Source organism: Trachurus japonicus, chromosome 18 (genome assembly GCF_045865225.1).
Source record: "Trachurus japonicus isolate A0001 chromosome 18, Traja_1.0".
Classification (NCBI taxonomy): Eukaryota; Metazoa; Chordata; class Actinopteri; order Carangiformes; family Carangidae; genus Trachurus; species Trachurus japonicus.
Genome location: NC_140924.1, coordinates 21,983,083 through 21,995,839, shown reverse-complemented (window position 1 = coordinate 21,995,839; position 12,757 = coordinate 21,983,083). Strand labels below are relative to the sequence as shown.

At 43.8% G+C, this 12,757-nt stretch overlaps 1 protein-coding gene across 1 annotated transcript in view; it reads left to right on the top strand.

The window, feature by feature from the left end:
* rgs12a (regulator of G protein signaling 12a) overlaps positions 1 to 12,480 on the top strand; it is a 40,193-nt gene extending 27,713 nt beyond the window's left edge. Inside the window, exons 10-18 of the mRNA XM_085806293.1 lie at positions 208 to 305; positions 510 to 701; positions 1,020 to 1,093; positions 1,213 to 1,339; positions 1,819 to 1,915; positions 2,548 to 2,606; positions 3,161 to 3,272; positions 3,551 to 4,129; positions 11,089 to 12,480. Of these exons, the coding sequence (XP_085662419.1) occupies positions 208 to 305; positions 510 to 701; positions 1,020 to 1,093; positions 1,213 to 1,339; positions 1,819 to 1,915; positions 2,548 to 2,606; positions 3,161 to 3,272; positions 3,551 to 4,129; positions 11,089 to 11,381 (1,631 nt within the window). The 3' untranslated portion in view covers positions 11,382 to 12,480. The remainder of the gene's footprint in view (positions 1 to 207; positions 306 to 509; positions 702 to 1,019; positions 1,094 to 1,212; positions 1,340 to 1,818; positions 1,916 to 2,547; positions 2,607 to 3,160; positions 3,273 to 3,550; positions 4,130 to 11,088) is intronic.
* Positions 12,481 to 12,757: the final 277 nt, after the last annotated feature.

Here is a 12,757-nt window from a genome sequence, read left to right as displayed (position 1 = left end):
TAAACTCTTTGAATGTAGCTGAAAGAAATATCCACTGTTTACTCATCTTGTTTGATGACACATACTTTCTTGCCTGCCAAGATTTTGGAGCGGCAAAGTGAGAAGTCAGAAATCAGAAATAAAAAAGAATCGTTGCTATTAGTCATGCTGTAGCCTTCCACTGCACCCAGCCGTTTCTTATCATCGACTCTGTGCTGTTGTGTGCAGACTACTGGGGCAGTAATGGGCGGAGGGAGTCCCAGGGCTCCTTGTCGTCCGGTACCAGCCTGGAGATGGCGACTTCCTGCTCTGCCGGAAAGATTGAGGTAAGATTCCTCTGGACAGATCACCATGGCAACACAGAGCCCAGTGTCTAGTAAAGACATCATTATAGGTCACAGTTGTTGGGTTTTTTTTTTTAGATGAAATAAATCCGTGGAAAAAACACTGTAGCTGCAAGTACAACTGAATCTGTATACCACTCTTGTTGCTAATTTAACCCTTTGAATCTTTTTCTTTTCAATCTTTAGTCTGATAATCGCCACTCAGTCGGGGTCTGGGAGCGCACCCCTAAACACTGCAGCGTGATCGTCCCCGACGGCTCCTGCTCCTCCATCACGCTCCGGCCTGGCGCCTCCATCAGGGACGTCCTTCAAGACCTCTGTCACAGCATTAGTGTCAACATCGCGGCTGTTGACCTCTTCCTGGTGGGAGGAGAGAAGGTGAGGGAGCCTGATGTCGCCGGCAAATTACTGACAGAGTCTGAGAGCATCTGCTGCTAATAGATCAGGAAGCAGAGCACCGCTGAGAGCAGCTCTTGACTCAGGCGAAGTGACTCAGCGCTCTGTTTATTAGAAACCAAACTTTGATAATCCAGTGTGACTACATTTACTATTTTAATATGTCTTATTTTGTGAGGAGTCACTGTGAACTTTATCTGAAATCAAAGAATCACAGAGGATTTAAGTGGAGAATAAGATGTTCCAGTATGAGCAGTTTTTGATTTAGTGTTTTTAATGTGTGCTTTTCTTTCCTCACAGCCTTTGGTGCTGGACCAGGACTGCATGACCCTCAGCTCACGGGACCTGAGACTGGAGAAGCGGACCTTGTTCAGGTATGAGTCAATGAATCAATCAAGTTTTTTCAACTTCCTCTTCAAATTATAATCATATTTTCTGTCTTTTTTTCTTTTTAATCTCACAATATTAACTTTTGTTCCTTATCTGCTCTCAGATTGGACCTGGTTCCCATTAACCGCTCCGTGGGCCTGAAAGCCAAACCCACCAAACCGGTCACCGAGGTCTTACGTCCCGTGGTGGCCAAATACGGCCTCCACCTCACCGATCTTGTGGCCAAAATAGTAAGTCGTCCCCGCGGGTTACAATGGCCCTAATGTGTTTAAAGAGCTCCTGTGTGTCCAGAGTGCAGCCTGTGCAGTGTGTGACAGTGCCACAGGGTGGAGTATCATGGTTAGGGGAGGGAAGCGACCGCATCCTTTTCCATCTCTACACGGTGGTTAGCACTCTGACTCAGCCCAGCCTCTGAAGATGGAGCACCAGGGCTATAATTAAGAATGACGACACTCCTCAAACATGCCGACTCTTTTCTCCTCCCCTTAAACCCCGGCCAGATGATTTATTTTCGTCCTGTGGGTTTCCAGCATTATAACAGTATTATACAGTAGACCGGAGCTCAAAGACGGCTTATAAATTAAGCGAAATGCTTGTGCGCTCAGATCACAACCATATGCTAAGACGCATGAAAATGGCAACATATGTAGACTTTTTTTTGGCAAAAAACAGGTGAAGGTGCTAACATCGACTTGTGTTTTTGTTCCAGAGCGGAGAAACTGAGCCTTTGGATCTGGGTGCCCCCATATCCAGTTTGGACGGCCTGCGAGTTGTGCTGGATCGAGCAGATCCGACCTCAGTGAAAGGTGAGACCATCACACAAGCATTACAGACTGATACAACTCAGACTCAGGCTACTTTATTGTACATTAAACTTAAATACAATGGAAAATTGTCCTTGGCACTGGCATGGGTTAGAAAAAAATACACCAGTGGGAGGGTATGCTTTTTTTGTCCTTTTTGTTCTGTTTGCTTTGTTGTTGCAGGTTTTCTGTTTGCTATTCATTTTTGTCATTTGTCATTGTTGTCAGGGATGGAATTGTTATTATTTTTTCTTACTTTCTGTAAAAAACTAAAAAAAAAAGTCAACATAACTGTTGATTGTTAATTTCTCTCTTAATTGATTGGTTTCCCCAATAAACATATTTGAAAGAATAAACAAAAAAATACACACATCATATCAACAGTAGACAAACACATTACATTATGTAAAGAAAATAAGTCATCATAAATATATATATATATATATATATATAAAAGTGCTTTAAGCAGATCAAAGTTATATAGTCAGTTCTAGCTTCTCCAGCTCTCTTATTCCACTGATTAATATATTCAAGTTTTACAGAATCTGTCTCAAGTGTCCACTCCTCCCGTTGTACCTCACCCTGTCCTCATCTGTCCCTGACCTGATGAATTCATGTGTCTCTTGTTTCGACAGACAAACCCAAGTCTTCCTCCCTGAAGAACCACCCTCCTAGCAGGAGCTTTTCTGCTGCAGTAAGTTCTCATTGCATCTTTACTCTCATTCAACATTGCACTAAAAAAAAGTCCACACACTGTGTTTTTTCTGTTTTGTTTTTTTGGCCTTTTTCTACTGCTGCACAGCTTCTGCATCACTCAGATTCATTTATTAGCTGCCCACATTAATCCTTATTAACATGGAGCTAATGCTAAGCCAGCATTTGGTGTTTATTTCCTTTTTTTTCTTTTTTTTGGTATTCTTTGCCCTAACCCTGCCTGTGGCTGACTCACTCACTCACTCACTCATGTTTGTTTGTTTTCCGTGCTGGAGTTACAGAAACATATGTAGGCAGATCATACTCTTAGATACCGGCAAGGTCAGTAAAGACACCGAGCCAGCAGATGGTCCAGTCTCATCTTTACATGACGGCCTGAGTAAATCTGGACACTCGGGCTCAGTAGGGTGCTTGGTAGCTCATGCTTAGCCTCCCCCCCTCCTCCGCCCCCCACCCCCACCCACCCACCCACTTCATCTCCCACCCCATCCCTCCATCCCCTAACAGAGTGCATTGTTATTGTTGCATCTGCAGGGAGATGAGAGGTCAACACCAAAGGACTTTTCTGTGAGAGCAAGTGGACCAGACTCAGCACTCCCAGGGGAAAAGAGAAAACAGAAAAAGATTAATATAGATGAAGCTGAAGGTAAATCCCCCTTTTTCCTTCTTTCTCTCCTTTTTTATTTATTTATTTATTTATTTATTTTTTTTACCTGTGGTGGATTTTCTTAGCTTTGCTTTGCCTCAGGACTAACTGGTATCTTTGGCAGCTCTGGAGGGTTATGCTGTCTGTCAGGTGTGAGGCTGCTGCTGCTGCATGTTAAACCCAACTAATCCTTTTTCTGTCAGGTGCATCCGCTACTTGGGAAGTTTAAAGTAAATAGAAACTCGTTTGATCTGTTTCTTGTTTGGTTTTTTTTGCAGAATTCTTTGAGCTGCTGAGCCGGGCACAAAGCAGCCGAGCCAACGACCAGCGCGGACTGCTGAGCAAAGAAGACCTGGTGCTTCCGGACTTCCTGCGTCTGACCCCGCCCACCTCCTCCTGCTCCGTCTCCTCCGACCTGGCCTGCTCCACCCCCGACTCCCTGAGGCAGAGCAGAGAGAACGGCGTGGTCGTCTCCTCGCGGGGGCTCCTCTCCTCCGGCCTCCGTTCGGAAAGCCTGGACTCCTCCCTCAGCTCCAGCGCCAACAACGGACACGGACACTCCGGAACCAGACGGTGCCTGCTGCCCCCTCCCCGCCACCCCACCTTCGGCACCCACCTGTCCCCCATCCCCCGGCCCTCGGACACCCGGCCGAGCCTCCGCACCGTGGAGGAGGACGCCCACGGCGACCTGACGTTGGTGGGCGAGGGCGACATCAACAGCCCCAACAGCACGCTGCTGCCCCCGTCCCCGTCCCCCATGCCGTCCTTCGACAGCAGCCTGCCAGAAGCCAACTTCACTCCGCCGCCGCCCTGCCCCCAGCCTCAAGACGCGGGCGGAGAGGGAAAGTCCAGTTCAGGTATTTCTACAGCGTAATAATAATAATAATAATAATAATAATAAACCAACGCTCGGTGTGTTTGCGTGTGTGTCGTACGTGCATGTGTGCGCTCTCCTCCTCCTTCATGATAAAAACTCCCTCTACACTGACTCTGATGCACTTTAATGACAAATTGATATTGACTCTTTCTCAGTTTGCCAATCATTTTCAACTGATTTGTTTTTATTAAACATAGCAAAGCATGTGTGTGATTGATCTGAATTACACTCAGTCATGGTGTAAATAGTGATGTGTATATTTTGTTCAGTGAGTAACGTTTACTTGGATGTCAACTTCCCACGCTACAAATTTGCCGGACTGGAACGAGTTTATTCCAGTTGAATATTTTCAAATTTATTTTGTAGGTTTTTGGGTGCATGATGATAATGATGTAACTGATTGCAGAGCTTATAAATATGAATAATATATGCATAATGCATACAGATTAATGATCAATATTTGACAGTACTGTAGTCAGTAAATGTTGTACTGAGGATTCTGATTCAAAGTAACTGAACAATTGAAAGTCACCAGATGAGCAGCTGTGTTTCTTGGCATTATGACTCCATCATGTACAATTTAGAAAACATCGTAGCAAAGCCAGACCCATTTTGTTTTTCCTGTGTTGGACCCGCAAATGCTAAACAGTCATTACAAAAAAACCAAAACAAATGCTGTATTCCTATTCCTCTCCATCCCACCACTTCTAGTTAAGAGCAATTCAACAATGTCAATGTCAAAAAAAAGAAAAACAGAGGTTGTTGGTCGTTTCTTACGCAACTCCCTACAACCGGTGAGTCATTAAACGGTGTCGGCTCCTGCTGTAGTAAATTTGAGCAATGGTGGAAAAAAAAAATTAGTCACAGAAGGACAAGTGCTTCTTTAGCAGCGGTGACATTGTTGAATTGCCCGTCATTCTTTATCTGGGTCATCCACTCTTCCTCTCTAGATGCCTGTTGTAGATAATCACTGCCAATAAACTCTGTACCTGTGATTGAGTAGATCTAATAAATGTTAGAATTGGAAATCACTCTCGTCTGTCTTTTTACACGTTTGTGAACTCAGTTCCCCTCCTCCTCCTCCTCCTCCTCTTCTTCCACCTCTCCTCCCCTCCGCCTCCGCATGCCTTCTCCCGTTCTCCTTTAGCTCGTTTCTTTTTTTTGTCTTGTAGCTTCCTGCTCTCATCAGCTCCCACTCCTTTGTGTACTTTTGCTAGCCTGTGTGCACTAGTTTTTCTTTTCAGGGTGCCTCTGCCTCTGCTCGCTGTGTGTGTGTGTGTTCGCTCTGCTCAGATTGTTTGCTGTGGTGTGTTTGTTGTGTGTGGTCTACTTGTTTGAACACTGCCTCGGTCTACCTTGCTTGGTGATTCGTGAGTGTGTCTTTTCATTGGGGTCACGTTGGCTCTTGTTGTGTGCGGTTTTCAGCGTCGGCATCGTGGGGTCTGTGGAGCGTGTCTTCTGTTAAACTTTGCGTTTTCAAAGCTTTTGCTGGTGTGTTGGTTCATTCTGTGTGTGGAGCGCAAGAACATGATCATGTCTTGCAGATGGATTTCATTTTCTGTTTCCCGTCTTGATGTGTCATTTCCCCTCCTCAGTTCTCACCTGTATGTGTGTGTGTTTCTGAGATTTTTAAAGGGATAGTTCAACATTTTGGCAAATTCACCTATTGCCATAATCTATTACCTTTAATTATCGGTGCATGTTGTTTTGAGATCAGCGGGGCAGAGACGTGAGCTGCTCAGCGAACACAATGGAGGTGAATGGTACAAGGTCCCCTGCCCCTCATTAAACTCATCGTATACACAATCCAACAACTCCAAAATGCTCTCATGAACAAGTTGTGACCTGCACATTCACCACGCTATGAAATAATCATGTAACATTATATTATTATGCAATATTACGACACATGAAGCAAATACTCTGAACTACTTGCACTTTTGAAATCACTCCGCCCAGCAGCCATGTCTGGAAAGTAGTTCCGGCTCAAGTTTGCCTCTAAAACAACTCAGTCTGGTAATGTTACGTTATTATTTCATAGCGTGGTGAATGTGCAGGTCACAGCTTGTCCACGAGAGCGTTTTGGAGTTGTTGGATTGTGTATTTCATGAGTTAGATGAGAGGGACAAGGGACCTGTACCATTCCCCTTCATTGTGTTTGCTGAGCAGCTCACATCTCTGCCCCGCTGATCTCAAAACAACACGCACCGATAATTAAAGGTAATGACAACAGGGATTATTATGGCAAAAAGAGAATTTGCCAAAATGTTGAACTATCCCTTTAAGGTGGTGAATTGATTTGTGATGGTGTTGGTTTCTTGTACAGTAGGCGTGACACTGTCTGTCACAGTCTCTCTCTGCACTTCGAATGTGTGTGCGCGTATGTGTGTGTGTGTTGAGATATCCAATTAGAGACGACAACAACATGTTCTGATTCTGGCTGTAAAGAAAATCCAAGGAAGCTTCTTTTGAAACACTGTGGAGAGAAAAAAAAAAAGATAATTACGCTCAACATGTTTCCCAACAACAACAAAGCCAAATGCTCTTTTGATGAGTATCTTGCACTTCAAAGCACTTTAATCAAAGAGACACGGACATGTTCACTGTGACCTCTCTGCCTGGTGTGGTAATAACCTGTGATATGTACACAAGACCATGAGGAGGAATCGAAGCTTTTCAGCTCCTCTGTTCTGGCTGTTAAGTGCATGAGCCTGATTTCTTCCCACCACCGGGCGCCATGGTAACCTTATCCACGAGTTGACTGAGCTACACAGATAGAAACTGTCACTACTGCTTTTCATCTATCCCCTAGCCCCATTTCTCTCTCTGTCTCCCTTCTCTCTTTTTCTCCAACCCGGCTAAAATAGAAACATATATAGCCATGATGATTCAGTCCGGCGCCACCTCGACGTGGCTGAATCTGTGCTGCTGTGGGATCTGCAAACATGGAAACGACAGCGACGCATCCACTTGACTTGGCTTTTTTAGTGCAGTTGTTGAGTTTGGATGGAAAGCGACACTTAAGAGAGGCACGATGATGGGTACGAGAGCCAAACAGAAGGAGGATAAATCCATCAGTCCAACCAAACCCAGTAAAGTGGCATTTTCTCCTCCTCATCTGCTTCACTCAGTCACTGCTGCCCCTCTCCACTTTGTGTATTTTCTGTCCGAATGACGCCCTCTGCTGTTCCAAGGGAACACGTATAAGTGCTGCCGAGGTGGAGCAACATGTTCCTGGAACAACTTCTATCCAAAACTTATAATAGGCTACCTGAGGGTGTGAAATGCAACAGCAGAAGAGTTTCCACCATCAAACAGGGCTTAGTGACTGCATCTCCTATATGTGGATGTATGGAGTATATAATAAACATGTAAATCAGTGACTCTATGGCCCGTTCCCCAGCTCTGAGAGTCTTTCTGGCCCACAGGTGGTTCACTGTGTTCGCTTGGCACATCAGGTGTAAATTAGCCTCCTGATTGGCCTGTAAAAAATAAAAACCAAATAGACCCTGGTCTCAATCCAGAGGAGCAAAACTGCCACACTGTAATGCTTCAGCTGCTTCTTAATCACAGCTGTAATCACTTCCCCACTCTGTCTGCCAAAGAGTCAGGTCTGTAGGGATTAGGACGTCCACTAGGGGGAGACATCACACAGTGTAACTCCATTCATATGAAACTGATTTGAACTCGATACATATAGTGTTTAGTCTACTCAATACTTCATAAAGTGCACCTAGTTGCAGTGTTTAATAGACTTTTTTGGGGAATGAGAGGCCATAGAGTGTTGCAAGGATCATGATAAGACTGTGTTTCCTTGGCTCACACAGAGAAGATGAAAGGCTCCCTCACCCTTAATGGCACCTCTATCTTATGGATGTGCTATCAGCAAAAAAAAAAAAAAAAAAAGCCCTGTGATGGCTCCATTTCAGCAGTGAGCACCTGAGGCACCATATGGCTCCATTTTCCCCCTCAGGCGCCATGTCACTGTCTTCCTCCTCATATCCCTGCATCAGCTCTCAAAGCTGGCAGCCGCTGACCCCAGACCAGCCTTATCACCCATCTGGCGGTCAGGGGAGGACTCGCAGCGCAGATCTTTTGGCAGCCGGCCTCAGGGAGGACCGAAGCTGGCCCCAGTTCCAGTCCGGCTGGTCTGTCTCTACACTCCCTGCTGTTGCTGTTGCTGCTGTCATGGCTGTGGACAAGACTCGCCACAGGAGACGGGGCAACGTGTGACATGCAAGTGTCAAGAGCTGGTTTTTACTCAGTCACAGTGCAGTCAGCAAGCTTGAATACTGACAAATCTATAGATAAATAATGAAGGCTAAACACAGTCAGGTGCTGGCTCACAAAAATGTAAAACTATATCTATGAAGTTTATAGTTTTTAACATAAACTGTTGATATGGCGACTGCAAACCTGTTAGGGTGTTTCCCAGCATTCTGCCCGGTGCACGCTCGGATATGTTTCAATATATCATCCTTCTGACCCTTAGCTGTTGCTGATGTCATAAACACTTCATCAAGACCCCACCTTTGGTTTTGGGAAGTGAGGAATCGACATTTTTCTGTTAATTTTATCTAGAAAGTTATTGTCAGATTGAGTGTCTAGCTTTAAAAGTTTTTTAAAGGTTGTTTTTCTAAAAGCCGTGAGCACCTGAACCAAACACATATATTTGTGAGCATTAAAAGATCAACTTTAACAGCGATAATACATTTATAAAGATAAAATGAAAGATTTTTTCATCTTTCCCAACTTCTTTATTATCTCCTGACAACTCAGGTTTTTCCTGTGACTCTGACGTCCAGGTTGGGATTCACCGTGATAGGAAATTATATAAATTAATGGCTTTGGAAGATCTACCATTTAAAATCTTTAAAACCGCAATTCATCAAAATGCGTCACCTCCGCATCTCTACATACCAACATCAACACATCGCATCCTGCGGAAAAAACCCTGTGACTCTGCAGATTTGTGTTGATAAAGTACAGGATGTGTCAAGAGGTCTGATTAATTTCTAATTTTGACCAATGTTGTGACTTTTTTTCCCCACCAAACACACAAACTCAGCATCCTTCCGTTGAACTCCACACACAACCATGACAGACACTCATCACTGCTTGTATTTACTTCCTGGGAGTGGGGGGAGGTTATCAGTTTGATTCACCTTATACTTTGTTACACAGAGGGTCTGTGTAAGGTCAGCTGTTGGAGCTCACAGGCTGTGTTTACATGTGTACTGGACAGCAGTGAATCACAGCCAGCAGCGCCTCTGTGTTGAAGTGCTGTGTTTGAGTCACTTGTGCCTCTGTGTTTAGAGTCTGTGGGGCCACGGGGTTCACATGACAAGTGGAGAGTTTATCACTCATCATAACTATAATGCCAGCGTCCCGGAAAACTTTGCCTCTTAGGCCCCTGAGTGCACTCACGTAAGAACAGGGGTAATATCGGAGCCCCCGTGTCCAAGGACGTGATTTTTTTTTTTTTTTTTTTACAGTCCGGGGCTTTCTGATGAGGTCATGCACCTCAGATGAAGTGCAGATGTTGAAATATCCTACATGTGAGGGCAGTGAATCAATACATTTCCCCCCCAAGTTCCACTTTATTACGCTCCTTCCCATGAATTGGCAAGCGAGTCGAGCAAGTTTTAGCAGAAGCAGTTATGTCATCAACCTTGTCTTGACAACAGCTGTCCGGATTACACAACTACATAAATTGTCAGTTTATACAAACGCATTGAACTGATGTGTTCATTTAAGCGAGGTCGGGTTAAAATGTGCGTGCACCCCCTGCGATGGGTGACCAAGACTCTGTTTCTTAAATCCTCTGAAATTTAACACAGTCATGCACAGCATCTGGTCATCGAGCAGTGTATTGTTAAGTTATTACTCAATCGCCTGCGGGTCCACATGAGTCAAAGACAAACACACAGAGATGAAGCAAAGGCCAGTTATAATTGGGTGGTTTTTGTCTATATTTAGTTGTAGTCACTTAAAAAGACATTTTGACATCCATCTGTAAAGAATGAAGATTTTCTATTGTTATTTAGTCATTTAAAGCAGAAGTAAGCGGAATGTTTGTGTTAATATAAGTATAGTAGTTAGTAGTAGTTAATAGTTATATCTTCCGACAGCAATCACTTATATAGAGTGTTTGGTCTGAAACACGGGTCTGTCAGTCACTCTGCTCTGCTGTAAGACGAGGAGAAAACTTTCCTTGTATCCTACAACCTTTATCCAATGAGGAGAGAGAACGGCATAAAGGGGCGGTCCTCTCTGTGTGTGCAGCCAAGGATGCGCGTGCATGTGGTGACGTAGGGACGAGGGCGGGGACTGCTAACTCCATCTGCTGACAGGAAGTTAGCCAAAACGACCGGATCGCTTACTTCTGCTTTAATTACCTGTATCTGTGGTATATATGTAAAATAAATCAACTTACAGTACATTAAATAAACTGATCACCTAACTCTGTAGCTTCAGCTCTGTGCTGCATTTCTTTTTAGTTTCTTTAGTTTGTCAGTTTTCCAACCCACAAACTCATGAAACCCAGTTCCAGCAGTAACAGGCAGAAAAACTCGGGGCTGCTTAGGCTTCCTGCCCAGCACCAACCACCTAGGTGGTGAACATGATGGAGCATCTAGCAACTGAGGAGCCAGACTTTTTTTTTTTAGTTGGTTGGTTGAGACCAAAACAGAGTGTAAAGTAGAGTGAATATTGGATAAGAGGTTGTTAACATGTTTGGTTACAATGTGTTGAGATGTTCCTGCTGTGTTTGAGTCTTTCTGCCTCCCCCTAGTGGCCACAGATAGAAGAAGTGTTGTAGTTGTAGTTTGCCATTTTTCACAAGTGCAACCATAAATATTTAAGTAGACATCTTGCGATCCATAACTGTGTGTCAGCTGACCTTAAATCTTCTGTGTCTTTCTTTCTTGCGATCCACAGAGGGAAGAACAGAGGCAGCTCCCGACATCAAATCACCTGCTGACAGAGCCGCCGACGCCGCACAGCCGGCAGTCCAGGAGGTGATGGATGTGGAGGGGGTTCACCTAGAGGAGGGAACACTGGAAACGTCCAAGGGAGAGGACTCTGAACTCAGCCTGAGCTTCCAGGGCTACGTGGCCGAGCTGCGGCAGTGCCAGAGCAAGATGAGGGGCGCCCAGATGCCCCAAAACGGCCGCAGTCCGCCAGAGGGCAAGGACTGCAAGACAGACCTTTACAAGGCCACCATTGTCTAAAAGGGAACCCACCACTGCTGCACTTTTAAAGCCTGAGGCACTGTCTTCTGAAAGAGAGTCAGTCAAACGATGGGCTGCATGTACAAAGCTGTCAATTTACAGTTAACATTATGGTGATAGATATTGTATATTTCTTATGAATTTTGACGTCTTGTTGATTTTTAGTACTGGTTGTAATTTTTGGGACAGTGGTGCTTTTTTTGGTTTGGTATAGTTTAAAAATTAAGCACAAAGCAGATCTATTATGAGCCATGTTAGACTAAGGACAACCGTGGAAGAAGATTTAAACCAACATTTGGGGACCATTTTCTAATGAGGCACACATCACACATTGTCTATATGTTGTTAATTAATAGCTTTGCCATTATAAGCCACTGCTTGGTATGCCAAACCAAAATCATGAAGCATTAATTAAGCTATTTATTGCAATTTATATAAACGCTTAAGATCCACTTACTAACTTTTCCCACTAGTCTGGAGCACTAAATGCTCCAGACAAAGCAAGAAAATGTTTTCTATTAAGCATTACTAAATTTGATTAAAGACCTATTAATTACAATTTACAGACTATTTGTAAAGACAAACTCAATGCACATTCGATTTTTTACCGAATGCATTGGAAAGCTCCAGAAAAAGGTAGGAATTAGGTTATTTATTGACTGAGAATTGGTAGAGCTGGTAATTAAGATGTTAATTATAATTAATTAAGCTAAACAGCAACTTATGTAAAGTTAAACTATGTGTCAACTTTGTAGTATTTGCACTGGTCTTGACTTCCATTTTTGAAAATAAATATTCATAGGAACCATACAGACATATGGAAAAATGAACTTTGTCAGCTTTATAAAGTGTGCCCCGTTAGAAAGTGATACCCACTGTTGATGGACCATATGTTAGGCAGAACTCTGTTTGTAGGATCAAAAGGGAGGTAGTTCACAATTTTCTTGGATATTTAACTATTTCCTGTTTGTATCTTCTTCCTGTTTTACAGATAACACATGACAGTACCTTTATTGCCTGTAGTTCCTGCTTCTGTGGTTTTGAGGTTGTCCAAATGTTGAATGATTAAAAAGCTTTGATGGCTGTAATTCCAAGAAAATGGACGTGATTCTCTTTTGTACATTTGTCCTGGTATTTTTTTTAATCCTGGCAGCAGAGAAACATCCTCACCGTCCCGTTCTTCTGACCTCTAGCTCAAATATCCTTCTGTTGGATTTTACAAAACAAAGTCTCACATGAGACATTGGCATTCCTGAATTGACCTTCTTGTCATATTTGGTCAACCACGTGCGATGGCTGAGAGTCAAAACTGTCAATAATTAACAGCATAGTTGTCTTAGTTGAACAATTTCCTCTGTGGAAACACACCACCCCCA